The 25,702-nt window shown below is 55.0% G+C and overlaps 2 protein-coding genes across 13 annotated transcripts in view; both read left to right on the plus strand.

The window, feature by feature from the left end:
* PRX (periaxin) overlaps positions 1-10,827 on the plus strand; it is a 32,421-nt gene extending 21,594 nt beyond the window's left edge. For all 11 annotated transcript variants that reach the window (XM_084814507.1, XM_084814509.1, XM_084814510.1 and 8 more), the window contains 3 exons: positions 1,039-1,198; positions 1,693-1,886; positions 3,338-10,827. In XM_084814507.1, coding sequence (XP_084670633.1) covers positions 1,039-1,198; positions 1,693-1,886; positions 3,338-8,455 — 5,472 coding nt within the window. In that variant the 3' untranslated portion in view covers positions 8,456-10,827. The remainder of the gene's footprint in view (positions 1-1,038; positions 1,199-1,692; positions 1,887-3,337) is intronic.
* Positions 10,828-18,475: 7,648 nt separating this feature from the next.
* On the plus strand, positions 18,476-24,682 carry HIPK4 (homeodomain interacting protein kinase 4). 2 transcript variants are annotated; one of them, XM_084814290.1, is made up of 2 exons: positions 18,476-20,122; positions 23,998-24,682. In XM_084814290.1, the coding sequence occupies exons 1-2, from the start codon at positions 18,476-18,478 to the stop codon at positions 24,181-24,183; spliced, it is 1,833 nt and encodes a 610-aa protein (XP_084670416.1). In that variant the 3' UTR covers positions 24,184-24,682. The 2 variants fall into 2 exon arrangements, with proteins under 2 accessions (XP_084670416.1, XP_084670417.1); XM_084814291.1 differs by having other exon boundaries at positions 24,001-24,682.
* The last annotated feature ends 1,020 nt before the right edge of the window (positions 24,683-25,702 follow it).

Here is a 25,702-nt window from a genome sequence, read left to right on the forward strand (position 1 = left end):
ACTGTGTGAACAGCATGCTGGACTGGATGGACCCTGGGCTCTTATGTTCTCCCCCCTACCGCCGCCCTCATTTTAAAAAGAGCATCTTAAAGAGGGGGCTGTCAAGGGTCAGGATTACCCAATAGCCGCCCATAACAGCCAGCTCTTCCCTGGTTCAAACTGAATCACACTGAAATCATTGGGAACTGCATTTGCTATGACGACGCCACCACTCCCAGTTCTTGCCACAAGCCAGAAAAATGTTTGGAGGGCAGCAACTGTGCCATCAACACACATCCACCCCTCCTAAAGGTATAGTGCCTGTCTTTTGCCAGAGCATATCAAAATGTGATTTCAAACATTGCTTTTTTCTAGTGGATGGTTTTAAGTTTGCCCCAGTTTTTAGCTCTTGGTCATTATTTGTATTGTGTTGCCCAGATTGCCTTGTGTTGTTTATCGATGTTCACCTTCTTGCCTGGTGGCTCGGGGGCCTCCATGGTGGGAGAGAAAATGCCTAGATAAATAAAGGAAACACTGAGCCCTGCCCCCCGGTCTCCCGCACTATGCCAGCACCGCCAATGTCCTTCATGATGGCGGATCGTTGGCATTGCGTAGGACACTGAACATTCTGCAGTACATAAAAGCTCTTTGCTACGTACTGGCTGAAGGGTGGGTCTTGTCTTGGCTGGAGTAAGGCTGGTCTAAAGTCGCTTGAGGTCATTTGCCCTGGCCATGATCTAGATGGCCAACCACTGGGGGGCCACACTGATACCATCCTGAGGGGGCTGGGCACAGATGCAGCCAGTCATACTTGCACAGAAGGGGGTCTGCTCTGAAGTGGGGTATCAGCCCCCAGCCCAGCTGACAGGCGGGGCCCGGCTTTGTGCTGCAGTGGCCCAGCAGAGCGCAGGCAGGGCTCCTACGCAGCTTCCCTCCTCCCCCAGGCTCCCTTTTTCCTATGGCCACCCAGTTGTTTGGGGCAGCATCTGGACTGTCCCCAGGGCAGGGGGCGGGGCTGAGGCTTCCACACTAACCGGGCTTTTGCTCTCTCCCTCGCAGAAGACCGTTGAGACATCCGAACTGCTGGAGATCATCGTGGAGACGGAAGCGGAGGCTGGAGTCAGTGGGATGAGTGTGGCCGGTGGAGGCAAGGGAGGCATTTTCATCAAGGATGTGCTGAAAGACTCTCCCGCCGCTCGGGCACTGAGCCTCCAGGAAGGTGAGGCACCCCAAAGGGGCCAGCACATGTGGAGGGACAGCGAGACAAAGCCCTGGAGAGACAGCCAGAAGAACGGGAGCCATTTCTGTCCTCTGCCAGGGTGCCTTGGCCAGCTTGAGCAAGGCCATGCCCCCGCCCTTCCCTGCCTGTGGGAAAGGCCTTCCTCTGGGAGACAAGGGGCGCTGCCAGATGAGCCCTTGGCATGCACTTGCCCAGCCGCCTTTGTGGGATTTCACCAGAGGACAGCGTCTTCCACTTGTAGCCCTCTGTGTTTTCCCATCATCTGTGTTTTTTCTTCTCTGGAAAATCCATTAGGAGAAGAGAAATGGAGTGGGTGCACGAGGCCTTCCAGCTGTCAGCACACAGAGGGCCACTGGTCTGGAAGCTGCTGTGGGCTGCCCTCCACCAGCGGCTCACGCTCTGCTTTGAAGAAAAGCCTGGTGGGACGATTGAGCCCGTCCCTCTGCTGACTGCCCCCTGCCTTCCTCTTGCAGGTGACCAGCTCCTGAGTGCCAGAGTGTATTTCGACAACATAAAGTACGAAGACGCCTTGCAGATCCTCAAGTGTGCCGAGCCCTACAAGATTTCCTTCTGCTTGAAACGGACAGTGCCCAGCACAGACATCTCCCACCAGCCTGGCACGTCCACCTTCGAAGTGAGGGGCCCCAAGGCCAAGATGGCCAAGCTGGTAGGCGGCCCTGGGAATCATAGAATCATAGGATAGTAGGGTTGGAAGGGGCCTACAAGGCCATCGAGTCCAACCCCCTGCTCAATGCAGGAATCCAAGTCAGAGCATCCCTGACAGATAATCTTTGTTGCCCTCCTCTGAACCCTCTCCAGCTTGTCTGCATCCTTCTTCAAGTGTGGTGCCCAGAACTGGACACAGTACTCCAGATGAGGCCTAACCAGTGCTGAGTAGAGGGGAACTAGGGAAAGGCGCTCACCCCCCTTTCTGTGCTGCCAGCCAAGTGGCTGGCCTCTTCCCAGGGGGCAGGGGGTGGGGGAGAGCCCTCCGGTGGGGTGGGGTGGGTCTGGGGGCTCCTCGGCCCATTGCATGGGGCAAACGCGTGCGAGGCTTCACACCAAGGGCGTGATGAGCAAGGGAGCCAGACAGGGCTGCCCACAGGATGCCTCCATGCCCAGCAGCCGCCGATCTCTGTGTGCCAGGTGCGGGAGGGGGCGGCCCCCTCTTCTTGCCTGACTCGTGGGCTTCCCAGAGGCACCTGGTGGGCCACGGCTGCAAGTGGGCTGCGGGCCAGGCAGCCCTGCTTGGTCTGGCCAGCAGCGCAGCCACAGCACGCCGCCGTGGGGCCCCGCTCCACGTGCCCGCTGCAGGGAGACATCTGTTTCCCCTCCCCCCACTGCCCTGCCTGGCCGGGCCAGGATGGCATGCTGAGGGGGGCCCTGGCTCCATGCCAGGGCCCCTGCTTGGCATGCACAAGGTCCCCGGCAGCAGCTCCTGGCAGGGCTGGAAAGAGTCTTGCCTGGGCCCCTGGAGAGCCCTGGCTGCCAGCCCACGTCGGCAGCTCTGGGCTACGTGGCCCAGTGGTCTGACCCGGCGTACGGCAGCTTCCTGTGGCCTTGTGTACGTGGGCCCCCTCCCCGTGTGATGGGATGGGCGAGAGAGCGTGGCCCACTCAAGGCGACCCGGCGCTCTGCAGGTCTGAGCAGGAATTTGAACTCGGCTCTCCCCGGGTCTGATGGATTGGAGGGGTGGGGTCGGTAGCCAGTGTCCCTGCTGTGGAGAGGAAGGGCAAGAGCTGGCCCTAAACATGCCAAGTGCTTGTCAGCGATGGCTCAGTAGATGGTGGCTTCCACTTTGATCCCAGAGGCGGAAGTGCCCACAGCAGCTAAGACGTTTTCTTTTATTGGACCAGCTTAGGAGAGTGAAGTTGTTTGGGTTTCACAGGGTTCTCCTTACCTGACAAAGAGTCAGGTGAAATATGGAGGCTTGCATACTTCTGCACCAGCCTGAGTTGGCCCAGCAAGAGAGGTCGTTTTTCTCAGTGTGTATCTCCTCCTCAGGGAGCTGGGGCAGGCTTTCTGTCAATACATTCACCCCGCTTTCTCGGTCTGTCTCCCTGGAATGCCTCTCGGCTGGGGAAGCGAGGCTCACGCGGCACCTGGTTCTTCCTGCAGAGCGTCCGGAGCCTGTCACCACTGAAGACGACGACAACGACCGTGGCACCGAAGGGCCTGGCCCGGGGCCTGCAGGAGGCGGAGGGCCGTGGTGGCAGCGGAGACCTGGCCGCCAGGAAACTGGAGATGGCCCCAGTCGATGTGGAGTTCTCCTTGCCCAAGTTCTCCAAGCTGCGCAAGGCCAAGAGTGCTGGGGAAGTGGCGGCTGCCGCCCCGAGCCCCGACCTCTCTTCCCTGGAGACCAAGCGGCGCAAGCTGAAGTTCCCCAGGCTGAAGGTCAAGGAGGCAGCAGCTGCGGGAGCAAGGGCAGCGGGGCCCCAGGGGCCCCTGGAAGTGGGCCTTCCCAAGGCTGCTTCGGAGCTGAAAGCGGGGGCCAGGGGAGAAGCCGAGGGGAAGGTCTCCCGGTTCACGGTGCCCTTCTCCAGGGGAAAGAAGGCCAAGGAAGAGGCAGGGGCCAAAGCGGAAGCCAGATTCCAGGCCCCACGGGTGGGACTTGACCTCCCTCTGCCAAGGCTTGGGCCCGGTGGGGAGTCTCCGAAGGCCGGCGCCAAAGGGGAAGGCTTCAGGATCCAGGCGCCTCAATTTGGGGTGCCCAGAGTGGAGACTGTACTGCCCAAAGTAAGTACCGTGGGGCTGGAGGTCCCAGAAGGTGGCCTCTATGCTGTGCTCCCCACGGCTGAGGTGGCAGCGCCTAAGACAGACGTAGACCTGAGCCTTCCCAAGCGGGAGGGTGCTGCCCCAGAAGGGGAAGGCCTCAGGGTCAAAGTCCCCATGTTCAGAGTCTCTGCTGAGGAGGCACAGCTGAAACTGCCCTCCATCAAGGCCCCGGCTCTCGAAGTCGCCCTGGGGAAAGGCAGAGCCAGAGCAGAGGAGTCGGATGAGGAAGTGCCGGAGCCAGGGGTGACGATGCCAGCCCTTGATGTGGGGGCCCCCTCAGTAGACCTCGAGTTCCCCCTGCCCAAGGGGAAGGCAGAAGCAGAGGCCCCGGCTGTCTCTGCCAAGTTCCCTTCAGTTAGCCTGCCCAAGCTGGGCTCCAGAGCCCCAGAAGAAGGGGAAAACCAATTGCCCCAGGTGGAGCTCAGTGTGGGGAAACTGGAAAGCCCCAAAATCAAAGCCGAAGGCCCCAAGATCCAGATCCCTGGCCTGGGGATTTCCCTGATGGAACACAAGCTGGAGAGCAAGGAGGGGGCAGCGGAGAGCAAGGTGAAGTTCCCTGGGGTGAAGGCGCTGTCCCTTGACGTCTCCATCCCCAGAGTCAGCGACGTGGGGGAGCCGTCTGCCCCTGCCAGGAGGACGAAGCCGGAGGGGGCTGCTGAAGGGCCTGGACTCAAGCTCCAGAGGCCCCAAATATCGCTCCCCAAGTTCGGCCTCCCTGCCAGGGCGGCACCCTCCCCGCCCCACGTCCGTGCCAAGTCGCCGAAGCCAGAAGGTGATGCGGGCGCAAAGGTCGGCGTCCCAAAAGTGGACCTCACCTTGCCATCAGTGAGGCTGCCGGATGTGCAGCTTCCCAAGGCGCCGCTGCAAAAGCCGGAGCTGGACATCTCCGTGGGAAAGCCCACAGTGGAGGTGGCCCTTCCCTCGGCCCGGCTGAGCGTTCCATCTGCCGCTGTGCCGGCACTCGACATTGACTCGCCCAAAGGTGGGGTCGAGCTGGATTTGCCAAAAGTGGGAAGAGAGTTTGTGACCCTTGAGCAGCCCTGCCAGGACCACGCCGTCCCGCTGCGGCCGCCCACACTGCAGGCATTCGGCAAAGGCTTGGAGGTGGAGATCAGTGTCCCCAAGTGCCAGCTGGACCAGCCAGAGCCTGGGGCAAGGGGGGCCCTTGAGGGGCCGGATGTTGGTGGGATGGTAGCCAAACTCCCTAAGGTGGCCCTCGCTTTTGGGCAGGAGCTAGAAGTGGCTGGAGGGGAGCGAGGGACAGAGATCGGCTGGGATCTGAGGGGCAAAGCGCTGCCAGAGATTGGCCTGGGGCCAGAGATTGGCCTGGGGCCTGTGGGCACCAAGATGGAGCTGCCGTCTGTAGAGATCCCAGCTGTCAGGCTGCCAGACGTGACTGTGGAGAGCGGCAAACCCCTCGAAGCTGAATCCAAGCTGAAGTCGACCAAATTTGCTCTCCCCAAGTTCAGCATTTCTGGCCCCAAAGTCCAGAAAGCCAGCCCAGAAGCATCAATGCCGGAGGCCGAGGGCCTGGAAGCTGCTGACAAGGGCTCCAAGCTGAAGATGCCAAAGTTTGGGATCTCTTTCCCCAAATCAAAATGGGGGGAAGAGGTGGAAGGACCCAAGCTAGATCTCAGCATCAATGGGAAAACATCCAAGGAGACATTTGGTGCAGCTGCTGAGCTTCGTGTGGGTGAGGACTCTGCTGAGAGCAGAATGAAGCTGCCCACGGTGGACGTTGAGGTGCCCCCGGTGGCTGTGGGCATCGGCCTCTCCAGAGGGAGAGCCGAACAGTCTGATGAGGAGGCCGGAGGCACCTCCCCCGAGGCTGGCGTTGACCTCCCAGACATCAAGCTGAAGGTGCCAAAGTTCTCATTGCCCAAGTTTGGGGGCAAAGGCAAAGAGGGCGAGCTGGGGAGCAGGGAGGCTGTGGCGGGTGAGCTGGGCATGACGACACCTGAGAAGGAGGCCAAGGCCAAGGCACCCAAGTTCAAGTTGCCATCCTTTGGCATGATGCGCAGAGATGTGGCGGTGTCAGGCCTGGGAATGGATGCCAAGGCCAAGAAGGTTCCCGGAAGCCCCAAGGAGAAGCCACGGGGCCCCTTTGTGAAGATGACAATGCTGAAGACGCCCTCTCCCAAGGTGGAAGCAGACCATGGGCAGCTGCACTTCCGGCCCCCAGAGCTGGAAGTGAACATCCCCCAGGTCGAGCTTCCCAAGATCAGCACCAAAGAGGCCAGAGCAGAGGAGGGGCTGCTTGTGGGGCTGGAGAGCCCCAGGCTCACGGTGAAGATGCCCTTGCTGGAGGTCGCTGTGCCCGGTCCCAGGGCCGACGGGGAGAAGCCGGTGGTGGATGTCTCGGAGGCCGACCTCCGAGGCTATGAGGGAGAGCTGAAGATCCCCAAAGTGCCTTCCATCGGTGTTTCTGCCCCCAGAGTAGAACTGGACATCAGCCTGCCCACAGCCAGTGCAGAGGAATCCGTACTATTCAGGGCCCCCAGCGCTGAGGCCAAGGTGAAGCTGCCCAAGGTGGGGCTGCCCAAGGTGGGGCGGGGCGGGGAGGGCGAGGCGGAGGCAGCAGTGCAGCTGCTGGAGCGGAGACTCAGCCTGGGGAGGGAAGGAGAGGGAGGGGCTGCCGAGGCCTCCCTCCTGGGCGGCAAGATCCGGGTGCCCAAAGTGGACCTCTCCTTGCCCAAGGCTCGGCTCTCTGATGTGGAGCTGCCCCTGACTGGGGGGGCAGAGGTGGCCATCGACGGGCCAGAAGGCAAGTTCAAGGTGCCTTCGGTTGGGCTGCCAAAGTTCCCCGCCCCCAGAGGGAAGGCCCCTGATGTGAGCTTGGAGATGCCCACCGTCAGAGTTGAGCTGCCCAAATTCAGGGGCTCCTGCTCGGATGGGGAAGGAGAGGCTGAGATGGACTTGCCTAGGGTCCCGCAGCTTGAGCTGAGAGCTCCCAGACTCAGAGGGAGCACAGAGATGCTGAGCCCTGAAAGCGGGGCGAAAGAAGCCAAGGTCAAGATGCCCTCCCTTCCCCTTGGCTTTGGCCTGGGCAAGCCAGATGGGGAAGGCAGGGTGGGAGCCGAGGAGAGCAAATTCAAGCTGAAGCTCCCATCTGTCAGCATCTCCAAAGCAGGCGCCGAGTCAAGCATGGACACCCAGCCCTTGTGCCCCCCCACCGAGGGAGTGGACTTCTCCTTCAGAATGCCCCAGATTGCTCTGCCAGATGTGGGGTTCTCCGTGGACCACGAGGGGAAGAAAGAGGCCAAGGGGGGAGTGGGGAAGTTGGCAGGGGTGGCGGATCTGGAAGTGGGCGTGGGAGGGCTCGGGGCTAGGCTGAGGGCGCCCAGGGGGGGCGTGGAGGCCACAGCCGCCCCTCTCGGCGGGGGAAACCTGGAGGGGAAGGCCTCGGCCTTTAAGGTGCCTGGCTTGGAGATTTCAGCCCCCAGCCTCAAAGCTCGCACTGAGTATGAAGTGGAGGGGGTCCAGCTCTGCCACTGGGCCTCCCAGGAGTCGGAGGGGGCCGGACAAAGGGGCCGGAGGAGCCCAGGGGGCGGGGGGGAGGCCGAGGCCGGGAAGACGTACAAGGTGAAGATCCCCCGGCTTGGCCTCTCCTTGCTGAAGGCGGGGCCGGAGGCCGGGGAAGGCGCCCCTGGGCAGGAGGCAGAGGCCAAGGCCGGGAGGCCAGTGTTTGTGCTGGGCAGGCCCAAGGGGAAGGGGGCTGAGGGCTCCTCCGGGCTCCTGGAGGCGGAGGACGGGGGCGCGAGGGCCAGGCTCAAGCTGACGCCTGCCTTCGGCCTCTCCCGCTCCAAGCCCAGGGCGGGGGCTGAGGTCAACGGGGAGCTGGAGGAGGCCTCCTCCACGCCAAAGGGGCCTGCTGCGGGCTTCTCCAAGGGGGCCGCTGGCGCCACCCAGCTCAGCGCGGAGGGTGCAGTGCCCTCGCCGCAGGATGGGGCCCAAGACAGCAAGGGCAAGCTGGGCACGCTCCGGCTGCCCCGGGTGGAGCTCTCAGCCCCCTCCAAGGTGGCTGGAGCCGACCCGGAGCTGAGCCTCCAGCTGGTGAGGGCCGACGAGGCCAAGGGGGGCACCCAGGGTGGCCCCGGTGCCCTTGCGGCTCTCAGGGCTGCCAGGCTCAAGTCGCCCAAGGTCAGCTTCCCGGGCTTCAAGAAGCGCAACGGGGAGGCGGCTCCTGGGGCTGTGCTCTCCTCCGCGGCCCAGGCGGAGGCAGCGTCTTTGGAAAGCGCCACGGCGGGGAAGTCCCCCAAGTTCAGGTTCCCCAGGCTGGCGCTGAGCCCCAAGGCCCACGGGGTGCTGGAGATCACCTCTGCGCACCCGGAGGACAGGGGGGCACTGAACATCACACTGCCCACAGTGGGCTTCGCTGACGAGCAGAGCCTGGCGGCCGCAGAGGACTCCACAAGGGCCATGGGCAAAGCTGAGCGGGAGGCCCGGGCTGCTGCCGTGTGAGAGGGGTGCGTGCTCAGCCCGCCTGCTCAGCGCTTGCTCTCCCGCGTGCGCCTTCTTCCTGTGTCATGTCTAGCACTAACCACAAGGGCAGGGGGGGCAGGCCTTGGCACTGTGGGGAAGGAGAGGATGGCATGTGGGCCCCCCACTCCCTTCCACAACCCCCATGGAGGCTGCTGCAACTCCACAGCCAGGCACCATTCTCTCCTTGAAGATCAGTGTGACTGGATGTTCCAGTGCCATGCGCTGGCTGTTCTTCCTGCCCCAAACTGCACCCTTCTCTCCTTCTGCCCCAGAGAAGGACCTGGCAACCAGCTGGCCCTCAAGACTTCCCTCTCCTGCCCTCACATGCTTTGAAACGTTGGGGTTAGAATTTGGTTTGGGGGCAGGCTTGGTGGAAACATTTTCTTTCATTACATGTTCACCTAACTATTGATGAAGGGCTCTCTGGGAGACCCAGCCATCTCCCCCCCCCCCATGGCTGCTTTTATAAACTAACTTAAGAATTACTAGGGGGGGGAGAAGAGGGCGCTTTGGTGCTTCCAGGCGGAGGGCTCGCCACCAGAAGGCCTTGTTCACATCTTCCATCTTTTTCTCCTTAATGGACTTCCTGCCTTAAGGAAAACAATGGAAGAAGCAGTAAGAAAACACGGAGGGGGGGGGGGGCTGTTGTGTGTGACAAGTGGAAGCTGACAGAGTCTGGACGCCCTCCCAGGCTTTCGTGAATGAGGCAGGGTGATGACACGATGAAAGCCTCTGGAAGCACCCATGAAAAGGAGAGGATTGTGCTCAGTGCAGGGACAAGGCCTCGCTAACATGGTTATTGGGCAAAGCTCCCAGCAACGAATGATGAAGTGGATTGCAGGAGGCCTTGATCCTGGCAAATGGAAGCCCAGCTTCAAAACTTCAGTGGAAGCCTGAGGCAGCCATAGTTCACAGAGCTTAAGGAGCAACACTGCGCGGCGCTGACAGGGGTCGTGTGCAAGGCCAATGTGCCCTCATGAGCAGGACCCATTCCGTTCTGTGAGTCTCGGGGAGGAGATGTTCTTGGAGGCTTGCGCTTTATGATTTGGGGGGTGCTGCTCAAGCTGGCTTCAGATTAGGGGAGCTGGAATTGTCTTTGGGCGCTGTGGGAAGCAAAATGAGATTGCGAGGCAGGGAGCCCCACATTCCAGCACCGAGGCAGCATGCTAGCATCTTGAGCTTGGAAGCTGGTCCTCTTTCTTTCTCCAGCCCTCTGCCCCCAGAGGAAGCTTCTTTGCACTTTGCCCAGGCTTCCCTTGTCTCTTCCACCTTCCTTCCTGGAGAGACAAAACCTTCTCTTGCTAAGGGGACTGGAGTTAAGTAGCCAATGCCAAACCCTGCTTGATTTTCTCTCGCCCCGCCCTGCCCTGCCCCTGATTGCCATTACATTGGTAGTTTCACCAGTTAGACCCAATTCTGCTTGAATAAGAAGAGAGTGGTGGTCCCCCCTGCCCCTGGTAACTTAATTTTAAATGGGCCTGAACTTGTTCCAGTCCTGCAGCTGCAAGAGAGCTAATTAGTTCCATGCAGAGAGTCCAGTTTCATTTGCTTTGGGAAGGGAGCGTGTGCAGCGCAATGGTCATTTTAAGGTGTTTACATTTAGGCCAGAAAGAACCACAGTGGATGGGGTCTCCAGTCTCTCAAGGGAGGAGGGCCCCTGAAATTATTTCTTGTTGCTTTGAGATGTACAGAAATCTTTTACTCTAATTTTTAACAACACAGGCCTGCTGTGATGGGCTTCTATTTTTGCCACTAAAAACTTTCCAGTAACAGCCCCTTTGCCGGATTGTATGTGGAGGGAGCAATCCTATGTGGATCAACGGTCACCTCGGAGCCCGGGGGCGACCACCTGTCCAGTGCAGGGTGGGAGGAGTGGTGAGGAGCAGATCTCCTCATTCCCTTGCCCTGCTTTCACCGCTAGACAGCCAATTTCGGCTCTTAACTGCGGGACCTTGGAGAGCGGGAAGAGGCAGCCGGATGACACATAGGATGTGTCATACTGGCATTTCCAACCTCCCCACCCCGGCCTGTCTCCAGGAACGCTCGTTTTTGCCACTCTGCACTGCTCTTACGAGCACGGAGCACAGGGCCAATCCACGCTGCTTGCAAGGTGGCACAGGAGGGGGTGGGGGTCGGCTCTCTGGGAACTAACCTCAGAGTGTGGGCTCCAAGGTTGGTTCCTGGGAACTGACCTATCCTGTGGCTGTCTAGCCGCTGAGTGGTGGCCATAGGATTGCACCCTTAATTACTTTAAAAAAAATAAAAAGATGTTAGGCTGTATCTCTGATACCCTGTACTACTGCTGCTTTTTTTCTATTCTGGGTTTGAATAAAAATTAATCAGTGGACTAACTTTACTGCTTTTTGCAATGTCTTTGCCAGTTTGTGTTTTGGGGGTATACTCCTGTGTGTTTACATTCTCACACACACACGCCTCTCCTCTACTGTAGCCATTTTCCTGGTGCAGCAGCTGAACTGGCTGGATCAGGGGCAGGATTGTGTGTGGAGGGAGTGGATATGATTCAGACCTGGTATGGGGTATTTCCGGAGCAGACAGCTGCTGAGTGTGATGATGCACACATAAACTGGTGTCTCTGAAGATTCACACATTTATATACTGCTTTCCCATCCCCTTGGGCATAATTTCCAGAGCAGGGCATTTCTTATAAACCCAAACTTCTAAGACCTTTCTTCCTAAGGAAGATGATGATATCCAGATGATGTCAATTGCTCTGTGTAAGCCAGGGGCTGCGTGTGCATGCACTGTGTGCTTTGGAGCCTGGGAACAGTCCCTCCTCACCCGCAACCTGCTGGTTGAAGCAGTAAAGCCAAGTACATTAATAAGCAGGAGAAACTCCATCTACGTGTGTGTGTGCATAGCACTTGACAAGGCCTTTTAGGGAGAGGGGCCGCCAGTTCCCAGTGCACAGTCAATAGATGTGTCTTTGTCAGGGTCAAGAGAGCATCCAAGCCAGAGACAGAACTGCAGCCCCACACCTGTACTGATGTGGCAGTGATGGAACGAGGCCAGACTGCACTACTGAGGGATTTGCTCCCCGCTCCTGGGCAGTGTGCCTTGTTAGAACAGCCTGGCAGGCGTATTTTGCCACCCATGCCTCTGGCATGGTGCTTGCTGGGCCTCTGGAGGATCTTGCATCGGTGCAATGGGTGTGCGAGACCACTGGAGAAAGTAAGTGCCTCACTCCAGGCTTGGATGTACTTTTTCGCAGTGCCCAATTCAACCTCTGCCACCTTCCATTTTCACCACCATGAGGAGAGCCATGCTGGATTAGTGCAAAGTCCCATCAAGTGCAGCATCTTGTTCCCACAGTGCCCCACCAGCTGCCCCGATGGGAAGCCCATAAGCAGAACGCAAGGGCAGTGGCCCCCTCCCACACATGTTCGCCAGCCAGTGGTACACAGAGCCATCCTGCCCCGAAGCTGGAGGTAGCATCGAGCTGCCTGGCACCACAGAGCCATTGATAGCTGCCTCCTCCATGAATTTGTCTAATCCCCCTTTAAGCTGTTCAGGTTTGTGACCATGCCATTATATCTTGTAGTAGCAAATTCCACAGTTTAGCTACATGCTTCCTTTATTCTGTCCTAAATCTTCCACCACTCAGCTTCAATGTATGACCCCAGTGGGGTTCTAGTATTATGAGAGGGGGAGAAAAACTTCTCCATATCCTACTTCTCCATGTGTAATTTTATACACCTCTCTCATGATCCCCCTAACTTTCCTATCTTTCTAAGCTAAGGAACCCTGAACATTGTAACCTTTCCTCACAGGACAGTTGCTCCAGCCCCTTGATCATTTTGGTTGCCCTTTTCTGCACCTTTTCCAGCTCTCTAATAGCCTTGTTGAGGTGCAGTGACCAGAACTGTACACAGTATTCCAAGTGTAGTCGCACCATCGATCTGTATAAAGGATTTTGATCCTGGCAGCTTTACTTTTGATTCCTTTCCTAATTATCTCCAACATGGGATTTGCCTTTTTCACAGCAGCCGCACAGTGGAACATTTTCATTGAGCTGTCCACGACAACCCTGAGATCCCTTTCCTGGTCAAGAACCTCTTGCTGTGCCTCCACCATGTACATGAAGCTGGGATTTTTTGCCCCAATGAACATCACTTACCATTTGCCTACATTGAAGCACACTTGCCATTTTAATGCCCATTCTCCCAGTTTGGAGAGAAATGTTTGGAGCTCTTTGCTATCCCTTTTTGTTTTAACCATCCAAAGTAATTTGGTATCAGCAAACCTGGCCACCTCACTGCTTACACCTAATTCCAGATCATTTATGAACAAGGTGAAAAGCATTGGTCCCAATAAAGATCCCTGTGAGACCCTACTGTTTACATTCCTCCATTGGGAGAAGTTACCATTTATTCCAACTCTCTGATTCTGTTCTAGAGGACCTCTCCTCTTATTTCATGACTGCTAAGTTTGCTCAGGGGTCTTTGTCAAAAGCATTTTGGAAGTCCAAATAAAAACAATGTCTACCAGATCCCCCATCCACAAGTTTATTGACACTCTCAAAGAATTCTAATAGGTTAGTGACGCAGGACTTACCTTTGCAGAAGCCATGTTGATTCTTCTTCACAGTGGTGGCTGGAGAGGCAGAGAGGCCTGAATGCCAGCAGTGGGTTAGGCTACGATCCAAAGTGGGCAGAGGCACTGCTGGCATGTACCACCCACCCACTCAATAGTCTCTCACCCACCCCCATATCACACACACACCTTTCTGTCACACACAAACACACACCCTTCATAGGCCCCTCCTTCAGCTGATCCATGCAAATCAGCTGGGAGGGGGCATTTTTGCCACATCCTGGCATGCTTGAGTGGGGAGGTTTAAACCTCCCCAGCCAGTGTATCATGACGGGGATAATGACCCCTTGGCTGCTCAGCTGAGCTGCAGAGAGTCCTGCTCTTTTCCCAGTCCTGGAGTATTAGGGATTTTTAAAAAAACAGGACCTCTCTGCAGCTCAGCTACCTTAAGAAAACATCAGCTCAGGCACAGGTATCTGCCCTACATTTTCTGCAGTGAATGCAGGTGCAAATAATTCATTCAGTTTCCCTACAATCTCCTTATCCTTCTTTAGCACACCCTTGCATCCCTTTAACTCACTTGTCATTCAGCAGTCCAACCACCTCCCTGGCCAGTTTCCCACTTCTGATGTATTTAAACAATGCTTTTATTCTTGGTCCTAATGTTTTTCTTGATATGCACCGCAAAATCCTTTTTTGCATCTCTTATTGTTGACCCAGCAGCTGAGTGGGCAGGAAGCTCCAGTCTGTTTTCCGCCTCCCAGCTGAGCAGAGCAAGCTGCTCCAGGGACTACAGAAGCAAGCAAGCTCCCAGAGAGCGAGTGACCAGAGCGAGTGGACAGGGGGAGCAAACAGGAGTTGGCCAGGGGAGGTCAAGGGGGAGGTCCCTAACATTTTTTTTTCTTTTTTAACAAACTTTTTTTTTCATTTATTTGTCTTGTAACACACACTTCCACACTAGTGGGACTCTGCTTTTAACCTCTACTGAGTAGAGGAGCAGGCACAGGCTAGTCTAGAACAATCACAAAGCTAGACACAAAAAGGGAAAAGAGGCAATGGAAAGACAGGACTCTCTAGTGGTGGTGGCCTGCAAGGTGTGTGCAATGTTTGTTTTCTTGCCTGAGAACAACATGGCCTACACCTGCAACAAGTCCAGTTGATCACGCTGCTGGAAGAGAAAGTAAGAGGACTGGAGCGGCAACTGTCGACACTCCGGGGAATAAGAGAACACGAAGAGTTCTTGGACAGAATGGGGGAACTACAGCAGCAAAGGGAAGACCAGAAGCTTGAAGAGCAGCAGCAAGATGAGGCAGAAGTGGGAAATGCTGAGAAGAAAAAAAGAGTAGGGGATACTCCTTGGAAAAGGGTGGCAGTTAGGAGGAGAAGAACTAGACGCCGCTCTGCACCAGTGGAAGCAGTGGAGCTGTGGAACCGATTCCAGGTACTTGCGGATGAGACTGGAGGACAGTTTGCAGAGGAAGAATCACAGGGGAACCTGCATGAGAGGGGGCAAGAGGCTGAAGGTCAGTCAAACAGAGGTGATGAAACCCAGGCCTACAACAACAAGAAGAGAAGAGTGGTAGTAGTGGGAGACTCCTTCCTGTGTGGGATCGAGACCCAAGTATGTCACGAAGACCCGTGGACTCGCCAGGTATGTTGTCTCCCGGGAGGACGAATTAGAGATGTGACTGAAAGTGACTGTGCACTCATAAAGCACACTGACAGGGATCCCTTTCTTCTCAGCCATGTGGGAACAAATGATACCGCCAAGCGGAGCTACGAAGAGATCACGTCAGGCTTTGAAGCTTTGGGAAGGAAACTCAAGAACTTTGGGGCCCAGGTAGTTTTCTCATCCATCCTTCCAGTAGTTAGAAGAGGGATAGAAAGGGAATGAAAAATACTCCGGGTGAACGACTGGTTACGGAGGTGGTGCCGACAAGAGAGATTTGGATTCTGGGACCACGGGCTATACTTCCTGGAAGATGGGCTGTTGGCAAGGGACAGGTTGCACCTCACGAAGGCTGGGAAGAATGTGTTTGGCCACAGCATGAAGAACTTCATCAGGAGGGCTTTAAAGTGAATCCTACGGGGAAGGGAGATGTAAAGTTGGGGGTAACAATGGACGTAGGCGCACGCACTGCAACGGAGAGAACAGCTCTGATAGCGCCCAATAATAGTCTTCAGACACATGCAGGAAGAAAGCCAGACTATGAAGCACATGGTCTTCAATGTCGATATACTAATGCCCAAACTATGGGAAACAAACAGAATGAACTTGAACTCTATACAAGAGGGAAATTATGACTTGATAGGTGTAATTGAGATTTGGTGGGATGACTCTCAGGACTGGAATACAGCAATTGAAGGATATAACTTGTTCAAAAAGAACAGGAGGAACAGAAAGGGAGGTGGGGTTGCACTGTATGTGAAAAAGACATATCTCTGCACAGAAATACAGGAAGATGAGCTTGGTAGCCCCATTGAGACCATCTGGATCAAAATAAATGGAGCAAAGAATAAAAGGAACCTGGTGGTCGGAGTCTACTACCAGCCACCCAATCAAGGAGAAGACGAGGAAGAAACTTTGGAAAAGCAAATAGCCAATGTTTCAAGGAAGCATGTTGTAGTAGTAATGGCGGACTTCAATTTCCCCGATATTTGTTGGGAGACAAATTCTGCAAAACATGGCCCCTCCAGGAAATTCCTGACTTGTGTAGTGGATTGCTTCCTCTTACAGAAAGTAGAGGAAGGAACTAGAGGATCAGCTATCCTTGACTTGATCCTAACCAACAGGGATGACTTAGTGGATAAAGTAGCAGTTACAGGAACTCTGGGGGAAAGCGACCATGTTGCGCTTGAGTTCAGCTGAAGTACAGGCTGAAGGGGCAGGATTGCAGCTTGAGATCGATAGGAATATAGTCAAGGAACACCTCATTACTTTGAATGAGTTCAAATCTCCAGGGCCAGATGAACTGCATCCTAGAGTCATAAAGGAACTGGCAGAAGAACTCTCAGAACCACTGTCCATTCTCTTTGAGAAATCTTGGAGGATGGGGGAAGTGCCAGATGACTGGAGGAGGGCTAATGTTGTCCCTATCTTCAAAAAGGGTAAAAAGGAGGAACCTGGGAACTACAGACCAGTCAGTCTGACATCAATCCCTGGGGAAATTCTGGAGCAGATGATAAAGCAATCCATCTGTGAGCACCTTGAAAACAATGCAGTGATGACTCAAAGCCAACATGGATTTGTCAAGAACAAATTCTGCCAGACAAATCTGATCTCATTTTTTGATCAAGTAACCTCCCTTGTGGACCATGGGAATGCTGTAGACATAATTTACCTCGATTTCAGCAAAGCTTTCGACCAAGTGCCCCATGATCTCCTGATGAGCAAACTAGCTCAAAGTGGGCTAGATGAAACAATGACCCGGTGGATCCACAGTTGGCTGCAGAATCGGACTCTAAGAGTGCTTATCAATGGGACCTTCTCCAACTGGGGAGAGGTAACGAGTGGGGTACCGCAGGGCTCAGTCCTGGGCTCAGTGCTCTTCAACATTTTTATTAATGACTTGGGGGAGGAGGTGCAGGGAATACTGATGAAATTTGCAGATGACACAAAATTGGGCGGGATAGCTAAGACTTTGGAAGACAGAAACAAAATTCAAAGTGATCTGGATAGACTGGAGCACTGGGCAGAAAACAACAGAATGACATTTCATAGGGATAAATGGCAAGTTCTGCACCTAGGAAAAAGAAACCAAATGCACAGTTACAAGATGGGGGATATGTGGCTCAACAACACTACAAGCGAGAAGGATCTTGGAATTGTTGTCCATCACAAGCTGAATATGAGCCAACAATGGGATGTGGCTGCAAAAAAGGCCAGTGCCATTTTGGGCTGCATTAATAGAAGCATTGCTTCCAAATCCCGGGAAGTACTAGTTCCCCTCTACTCAGCACTGGTTAGGCCTCATCTGGAGTACTGTGTCCAGTTCTGGGCACCACACTTTAAGAAGGATGCAGACAAACTGGAGAGGGTTCAGACGAGGGCAACTAAGATGATCAGGGGACTGGAAACAAAGCCCTATGAGGAGAGACTGAAAGAACTGGGCAGGTTTAGCCTTGAGAACAGAAGACTGAGGGGATATAGGATAGCGCTCTTCAAGTACTTGAAAGGTTGTCACAGAGAGGAAGGCCAGGATCTCTTCTCGATCATCCCAGAGTGCAGGATACGGAATCATGGGCTCTAGTGACAGGAAGCCAGATTCCAGCTGAACATCAGGAAAAACTTCCTGACTGTTAGAGCAATACGACAATGGCACCAGTTCCCTAGGGAGGCGGTGGGCTTTCCCACACTGGGGGCATTCAAGACGAGGCTGGACAGCCATCTGTCAGGGATGCTCTGACTTGGATTCCTGCATGGAGCAGGGGGTTGGACTCGATGGCCTTGTAGGCCCCTTCCAACCCTACTATTCTATGATTCTACGACCCACATTTCTTTTGTGCATGTTTGTGTTCCCTTCTGTCCTTGTTTGGGCAAAAGTCAAGACTTCCATTTTTTATGGAAGCCTTCTTTCCTCTAATAGCTTCCTTGACACTTTTCAAAAAGCAGAATTTAAAGCATCCAGTGTGACAAAATCTGGATTTTTGTGGGATATATCTCTTCCCTCTCTCCTCTCTCCTAGGCTTCCCCTTGTTAAGACAAAAACAGGCTTGGGTCTGCAATGTTCACTCCTTGTTTTCCTTTGACTCAAGAGGTGAAGCAGAGCAAAAGAAAAGGGCAAAGGAAGAAGTCACCTGGGCCTACAGCCTACTTCAAGAGGCCAGTTGGGAAGCAGGGATTGATAGTAGCCCCACCGATATAATCTACTGATCATCAGTATTTTCTTGATCAATGCTAGAGACCCTTAGTTCATCACCTACTGAAAATATGTTCTAAACATCAGGAGGGTGTGGGGGGGATTGATAAAGGAAGAACTTCCCACATGGGGGTCCACCTTCACTTAAAGAACCAAAACACTTGGCAAGTGGTCTTCATCCCCAGCTATGGGTATTGCAAACCCCCCTGATTAAGGGCTGTCTCTTAAAATGCATCCATTAAAAAAAACCAAAAAAAACAGCCTGTGGGACCCCAATTCTGGTGATGCAGCAAAGGGTGATCATATGGAGGAGACTGGGGTACTTTCCCAGTGCTTTGCCCTACTTTCCCATTAGCAGAAAACCATTCCCTGTCAGGGAAAGGGCTATTGGTGACCCCAGAGTGGAGCAGACCGGCTGCCTCCATAACAGAACCTTCTGAACTCGGCAACTTTGGAACTGAGCTGACTGTTGCATCACCCCTTGTTCCGGAGAGGGGCTGCGGGTTCTCTTGGCTCCAAGACGGCTCGACCTCTCTTTGCAAGAAGTCACTTTGCACCCGTGTTTCTGAGCCTGGGCAAGCACAGAACGATGGTCACAGTCGAGTCTGATTCAGACTTCTATGAAGTTTTTGAGATCCTGGGAAAGGGCACATTTGGGGAAGTGGTGAAAAGCTGGAAACAGAGCACGGGGGAGATGGTAGCCATAAAAATCCTGAAGAATGACTCCTACCGCAGCCGAATCATCAAGAATGAGCTGAAGCTGCTCCAGACCATGTCGGAGGTGGACTCGGAGGAGTCACACATCATCCAGTTCCACGAGTTCTTTCATGATGAGCTCAAGTTCTACCTGGTCTTTGAGCTGTTGGAGCAAAACCTCTTTGACTTCCAGAAAGAGCACAACTTCTCCCCTTTGCCCGTCCGGCACATCCGGACAGTGAGCACGCAGGTCCTGAGAGCCTTGGCCAAGCTGAAAGAGCTTTCTATCATTCATGCAGACCTGAAGCCTGAGAACATCATGCTGGTTGATCAGGTAAGATTTCCTTTCCGTGTCAAGGTGATTGACTTTGGCTCAGCCAGCATCTTCAACGAAGTGCGCTACGTCAAAGAGCCATACATCCAGTCCCGATTCTACCGGGCACCAGAGATACTGCTGGGCCTGCCGTTCTGTGAGAAAGTGGACGTGTGGTCCTTGGGGTGTGTGATGGCAGAGCTGCACCTTGGCTGGCCCCTGTACCCTGGGAACAACGAGTATGACCAGATCCGGTACATCTGTGAGACTCAAGGGATGCCCCGGCCCACCCTCCTCAATGCAGCCAGGAAGGCCCACCTCTTCTTCAAACGGAGCCAGCACCCAGAGGTAGCCAATTCCTGGCAGTTGAAAACCCCAGCGGAGTACCTGGCAGATACCAAAGTGAAGTCCGTGGAGAGGAGGAAATACGTGCTGAAGTCCCTGGACCAGATGGAGACCGTGAATATCCACAAGATGATCTACCCAGACACCGAGGCCCTGGCTGAATACTTTGACCTCCGCAGCATGGTGGAGCTCATCAAGAGGATGCTGACCTGGGACTCCCACGAGCGCATCACCCCCAGCGCGGCCCTGAAGCACCCCTACATCTCCACACAGCCACTCAAGCAGAACTATGACCTCACCCAGTATTACCAGTTCTGCCTGAGGAGCCTCCACGAGTCGCTGCCCAACCACGGCAAGGCCACTGAGGAGGAAATGCAGCTGTACACCGCCATGGAAGAGGAACGCTTCTACTCGGCACAAGAACACTACCCGGAGGAGAATGCTCATGGCATCCAAAGGACCACCAGCCAAATGGACGAGCTCAGCATTGCCGAGGCCAGCCGGGAGGTGCCCCTGAAAGTGTGGGGTGAAGGACCCAGTGGAGAAGGGCTTTATGAGCCCCTCCCTGGCCCCACAGAGGCAGCCTCTGGCCGGCGCAAGCCCACCCACCTGAACCTTCGGTTGCACCATGAGCAGGTGCAGCAAGAGCCTATCCTGGCCTACTACAGGAACCGCCACAGCAGTCCCAAGCACCGCAAGGCATCCCACCACGCCAAATCGGACCCCACCTTTGAAAACCTGATCCTGCTGGGGCAATACTCACCCGAAGACATACCAAACTGGGAGAAGGAGAGCAACACCAGCACTGCCTCCCTGCCAGAGTCCAATGCAAGGGAGGATCCCAGCTACCCCAAGGGCCTGGTGCCGTCACCCACTGCTCAGGTAATGGGGACTCTGCAGAATGCCTCCAGGGAAGGCAGAAGGGGCCATGGGCAGTTCCCTTGAGAGAAAGAAGCCCAAGCAAGCCTGCTTATGCAGCAGGGGTGAACTGACACTTTTCAGGCACAGGCTCTGGGACAGGTCTCTTGAAAATGCCAAGAGCCTGCGCTGGAATTGTTTAACCCTCTCCTTGGAAGCGTTCTCACTCCAGCTGGAGCCGGGAGGGGCCGTGCTGTGTTCCTGGTACTTGATTGATTGATTGATTGATCAGAGCACTGGGAGTCGCTGGTGCTGCGTTGCTATGGTTATGCGAACGCGACCTAAGCTAGAGGTGCAGTGGCCGGACTGGAGATGCAAGAACCCTGCAGTGACCCAGAGAGGGCCCTGCGAGGGAAGGTCCAGCAATGCTGTAGCGATGAGAGCACATTATTTAGATCTTGCCTTTCCACCCAAAAAAGATGCTCAACGTGGCTAACAATCAAATATAGATTAAAAAACCAAGTCTTAAGTAAAACATAACCCCCCAAATTAAAAACGCACAATAAAAGACATAAACAGCACCCAAGCAATTAAAACCCTCGTCAGCAACTGACCAGCTTATATGCCAAAGGCCTGCCTGAAGGAGAGCTTGTCCTCTCTTTCTTCCTCTCCCTCCCAGAAAAATCTAGGCTGCCAGATGATTCTTCTGACTAATGACCCCTTTTGCCCATGAGGCTGTCTTCAACACTTGCTTTGATGCCTCCTAAATGAAGTCACATCTGCTTTGGAGAAAACATACAGCAGCAGATACTCTGAGATCCATCTTTTGTCCCTCATGCTTGGCTTCCAGAATTTTTCCATCTCTTTCTGACGCCTATCCCTGCCCACATATATTTCTTGACCATCTTGGCTACTTGTTGTTGAAAGAACCATCTGCCATTAACTTGCTGGGCCTTTCCAGAAACCTTCACTACTTCCCTCTAGACCTTTGCTGGCTCCCAGATGGTGGCATCAGGGTCCAAACATTACTGGAGAGGGAGGGAGGGAGGGGGGGGGAGAGAGAGAGAGAGAGAACGCAGAGGGTGAAAGCAGACTCCAAAAAGTGGAACATGGAGGAAGCATGTTCAAGACTAGAATGTTTAAGATGTACTTTATTTTATTCTTCAGATGTATATACCACTTTCCACAAAAGTATCAAAGTGGTGAACATAACATACAATGGCATAAAAACAAGCATAAACATAACAATGAAAACGACACAATTAATCAGCAATAAAACCATACACATTACTGTGTGCTTCAACCACAGCTGGCTGGGCCACACTTCAAGGAAAGCCTCTGTAAAGAGATAGATTTTAAGATGTCTGAACATCAGAACTGTGGGGGCCTGTTTAACACCAATGGCTAAAGTGTTCCAGAGGGTGGGTGCTGCAACACTCAGAGCTCTTCTATGTGTGCACCTGGGGCGAATCTCTGACGCATGTGGCACCCTCAGAAGCGGTCCCTCCAACGATCACAAAGATCAGGCAGCGATATGAGGAGTGAGATGGTCCCTCAGGTAGCCTGGTCCCAAGTTAAGGTTTTCTGTGTTAACAGCAACGCCTTGAACATGGACCCGTAGCATGCTGGTAGGCAGCACTGGTTTTTTAAGCAAGCATGTAGCTTGCTGTCAGAGGGAGGCCCCAGTTAGCAGCCTCACCGCTGCAGTCTGCACCAGCTGCAGCTTCTGGAGCAAGACCAAAAGGAGCCCCTCACAGAGCGCATTGCAATAATCCAATCTTGAGGTTGCCCGTGCCTGAAGCACTGTGCCTAAGCTAGATGCAGAGAAACATCCCAAGCGAAGAGGAGTCATCTTGGTCTCTGCGAAGGGCAGTGACGACCATGTCAGCATGCAGTTGATGAGGGGCGACAGAAGACCTGCATTTTCAGAGACATGTTGACAAAAGGCACTTGGTGTCAGACTCCTGGCTTTGGACATTTTCACTCCTGGAGGAAAAGGGCAAGGGGCCGTCCCAGTCATCCAACACTCTCTTCCCTTGCTTCCCCTCCCTCCCTTTTTCTAGCACCTTGTGGAAGTTGCAGCAGAGGTACTAAGCTGCCATCTGAGGTCATTGCTTCACACTATTCCATGGTACAGCCAGCCATCAGCAATCCTAAGATAAGAGCTTGGACTTGGAGAATAGCATCTTGTCAAAGCTCAGAAATAAGGAGAAGCATAAACACTGGGGAATCCCACAAGGAAATGGGCTGGGACCCGGTTTAGAACTTATTCAAGAACCATGTGAAGACAGGAATAGATAGTGGTGGTTGAGTTCATAACTGACACCAACACAGTCAGGAGGGAAAAGCAGAATCACTCCATCTTACTTGACAGGGAATTTTCCTGATTAAGGGTGCAAAGCAGATTTGGGTAAAGTATGTGGTAGAGGGGAAAATCTACCTGCCTACTCCCATGTACTGGTGAGTTCTGAACTAGTGGCCAGCACTTGGGGAGACAGAACTTTGTGTCTCTGTAGAAAGCTCACTAAAAATGCCAGCTCTGTGTTGTGGCAGCAACAAAGGCAAATATTATCTTTTGGAAAAGATCACCAGCAAGTAACCTGGTGCTGCAAGATACATCTTTGATATGTCTACATTTGGATACTGACTGCAAATATGGTTGTCCCACTTCCAAACGATACTGCAGAGCTGGAGAAAATACCAAAAAGGACAGCTAAGAACAATGAGGGAGCATGGATCATCATTATAAAGACCACAGTGGGTGGGATGGCAGGGGGGAATCTCTCATGGGGGACCTAAGAGAGGGTCTGAAATAATGACTAGGGCAGAGGGCATGACACATGGGAAGGACACCTTCAAAAATACAAGCCTTCCAGTGGGCCACATCACCCTCCTCTCCTGCCCGTTCCCCCCAGGGCCCGCCCAAGGGGCAAAACGCTGCCTTCCCCATCCCATGTGCAAAGCCAAACCAGATGGGCAACTGAATCTTCTTTCAACACTGGCAACTGGGCAGCATCCTCCACTGCACCTGAGGGCAGCTGGCTAGCTCAGGGGTGCAGGCGGGGCCGGCAGCGTACACCGCTCTGCCCCCCAACATCTTCTTGCCCCTCCCCACCCCCATCCAGCAGCCGCTGCCGGAGCACTCTGCCTCGTGGGGGGGCTGGTCCTGAGTGGAACTCTCGCCCAACGGCCGCAGTGCCGCCTGCTGCGTTCGCTCTGTGTCTGCTAAAGCCAAGAAGCTGCTCTTGAGAGGGGCTGCATTTCCCCCTTGAGCTGTGCCTGGTCAGGGTCTCCACTGCTGCAGGGGCTGGACAGTGCACTAAGCTGCATGGAAGGAGCGCCCTGTCACTGCTGGCTGGCCCTCCATGGGATGCCCCAAAGCCCAGATTTGGGCTGAGGCTGCAGAAGATTCTGGCTGGCACTGCAGCCCACCGCCTTGCACACTTTAGACACGGTGCATTGCTGCTCCTGTGACGGGGGTCCCTCTGTCACTCCAGGTGTGCAAAGGCGCACAGAGGCTGAGGCAGGCCATGGCCATACACCACAGCAGGGTCTTGATGCACCTTCACAGACGAGCAAATGCCTCCTGGTCCAAGCTCTGCAATGATGCAAGGGGCCTCCCTGGTGGCATCTGGCAGCTTCATTGATGCCCATAAGAAGGTCCTTGCTCCTTTCACCTGGGCCTGCCCTGTGAATGGGGAGACCAGGAGTGGCCCCAGGCCCTCCACGTATTTTGGCCTATGCCTCCCATCAGCCCTAGTCAGCACAACCGACAACGATAAAGGAAGATGGGGGTTGCTGGCCAAAACATCTGGAGGGCCACAAGTTGCCCACCCCCGGCGAAGAGTGTGGGGCCAAGCTGTGGGCAAACGCAGGACTAACGCTCTCTTTCTCTTTAGCAGAGAGCGCAGGCAGGGGTGTTTGAGCCGGCCACACAGCTACCCGGGCCCGACCCCTGGCTGCCCAACGAGGACTGGATGCTGGAGCAAGGCATGGAAAGGGTCCCCCTCAAGACGGTGCTGCATGCTCCCCGGAACCGCCACCAGCTGCAGCCGTACCTGCAACACATCGCCAGCCACCACTGACCGAGGGCCCTTGCCCAGGAAGAGGGCAGGCGCGGCGGAGCGATCGGCCCGCCAGGGGCCCTCGGACAGATACCTTTGTACCAATTAAATATATAGACTGTTCCTGCTCTCTGCCAAAAGCTCCTTGCTTAATAAAGGCCACCTTGCTGTTACTGAGCTGTACAGAGCCCTGAGGGCAGTGCGAGACACAAGGCAGGGAGGAGGGGGCCACAAAGCCACAGGGGTTCTGCTAACCCAGAGCCAACGGCCGCCCCGCTGCCTTGCACAGGAGCAGAGCATGCCGCTGGCCGGCTGAGCTCTCTCCCTGGCCAGGGCAGGCTGCACCCGGTATTGGCTCTCTACCGCAGCAATAATAAACACGTTACCAATTGCAGAACGCTTTTTCGACGTGTCTGTGTGGGCTTCCTGCCCATGCACTGCCCGGACCTGCAGGCCCCACCCGTCCTCGAACTCGGCAGCCTGGGGTTTGAGCTGCTGCCAGGGGCTGAGCGGGGTTCTCCCAGCGTGCCATTGGCTTTGGGAGGCCAGTCCCAGAGGGCAGCTATGCATCTGCCTGTGCTTTACCCGTGCTGAAGTCAGCCATTTTCACCCAGAGGCTGGTTGTGGACCACCACAGAATGGGCCCCGTCTCTCCAGCTGGCTGTCAGGAGCACCCTAGTGGCCTCTTTCAGTAGACTCCAATAGCTAACTCAAGACACAGTTCTCCATCGGCTCAGTTTCCTCCCTGGAAGAGCCAGCTCCACAGTGTTCTCAGCTGCTAGTGCTGCTGCTCCCCCCCATCCCCAGTTCAGACCCACAGGTTTTTGAATGATACTGTGCATGTGTGCGCGCACATGTGGAATGATTAGGAAGAACAGCTGGGGGCTGAGAGGGGCCTTCCCCAGGGCTCCTTGTGCCATTGGACAATGCAGCGGCGGCTTGAGTGGATGCTTGTGAGAAGCGCTGGAAGTGGGTCTCCTCCCAGGAAGGGCCAGTGCGGGCCTCAGCTCTGAAAAGTGGCCAGCCAGGCCCTCCCTGGTCTGGCCGTTGAGGACATCTGTGGGGAAGGGCTCCTTTGGGCAGACCTGAAAACAGCCACTCGCCTGGGCAGATTTAAAGTGTTCTAGGGGTGCGCAGGCTGTGATGCTTGCTGAGAGAGGGGGAGAGTTTTTGTCCCTTGTGTTTTCAGGAGACACTTACGTTGTGTCTTTTGCTCTATGCTTGTCTTGCTTCCCTACGTGGTGCACTCCGGAGGGCACAGCAGGTCCGTTGCTCGGCAGCAGAGCTCTTGAGGCGCAAAGGCCCCAAGCGGGATCCCTTTGGGTGGCTCCAGTGAAAGGGCCAGGCGGCAGGTGAGGGCTTTCCTGCTGAAGCACACCAGCCTCCCCCGACCTGGTGCCCTCCAGATGTGTAGGACTAGAACCCCCAGCATCCCCACCCGCTGCTGGGAGTCGTAGTCCAACACATCTGGAGGGCGCCAGGTTGGGGGAGGCTGAAGATGATTCGGGGCCAGTTGGCCTTGCTGTACCACAGCCCCTGC

This window comes from Heloderma suspectum, chromosome 10 (assembly GCF_057233095.1).
Source record: "Heloderma suspectum isolate Gila_16-S chromosome 10, 16-S_ref, whole genome shotgun sequence".
NCBI classification, from domain to species: Eukaryota; Metazoa; Chordata; class Lepidosauria; order Squamata; family Helodermatidae; genus Heloderma; species Heloderma suspectum.

Excerpts from the sequence above, each read along its gene's own strand:
- HIPK4 (XM_084814290.1), top strand. The coding sequence starts at position 18,476 with ATGGTCACAGTCGAGTCTGATTCAGACTTCTATGAAGTTTTTGAGATC. Across the intron at positions 20,123-23,997 it reads TGCCGTCACCCACTGCTCAG|CAGAGAGCGCAGGCAGGGGT; the intron begins GTAATGGGGACT and ends CTTTCTCTTTAG.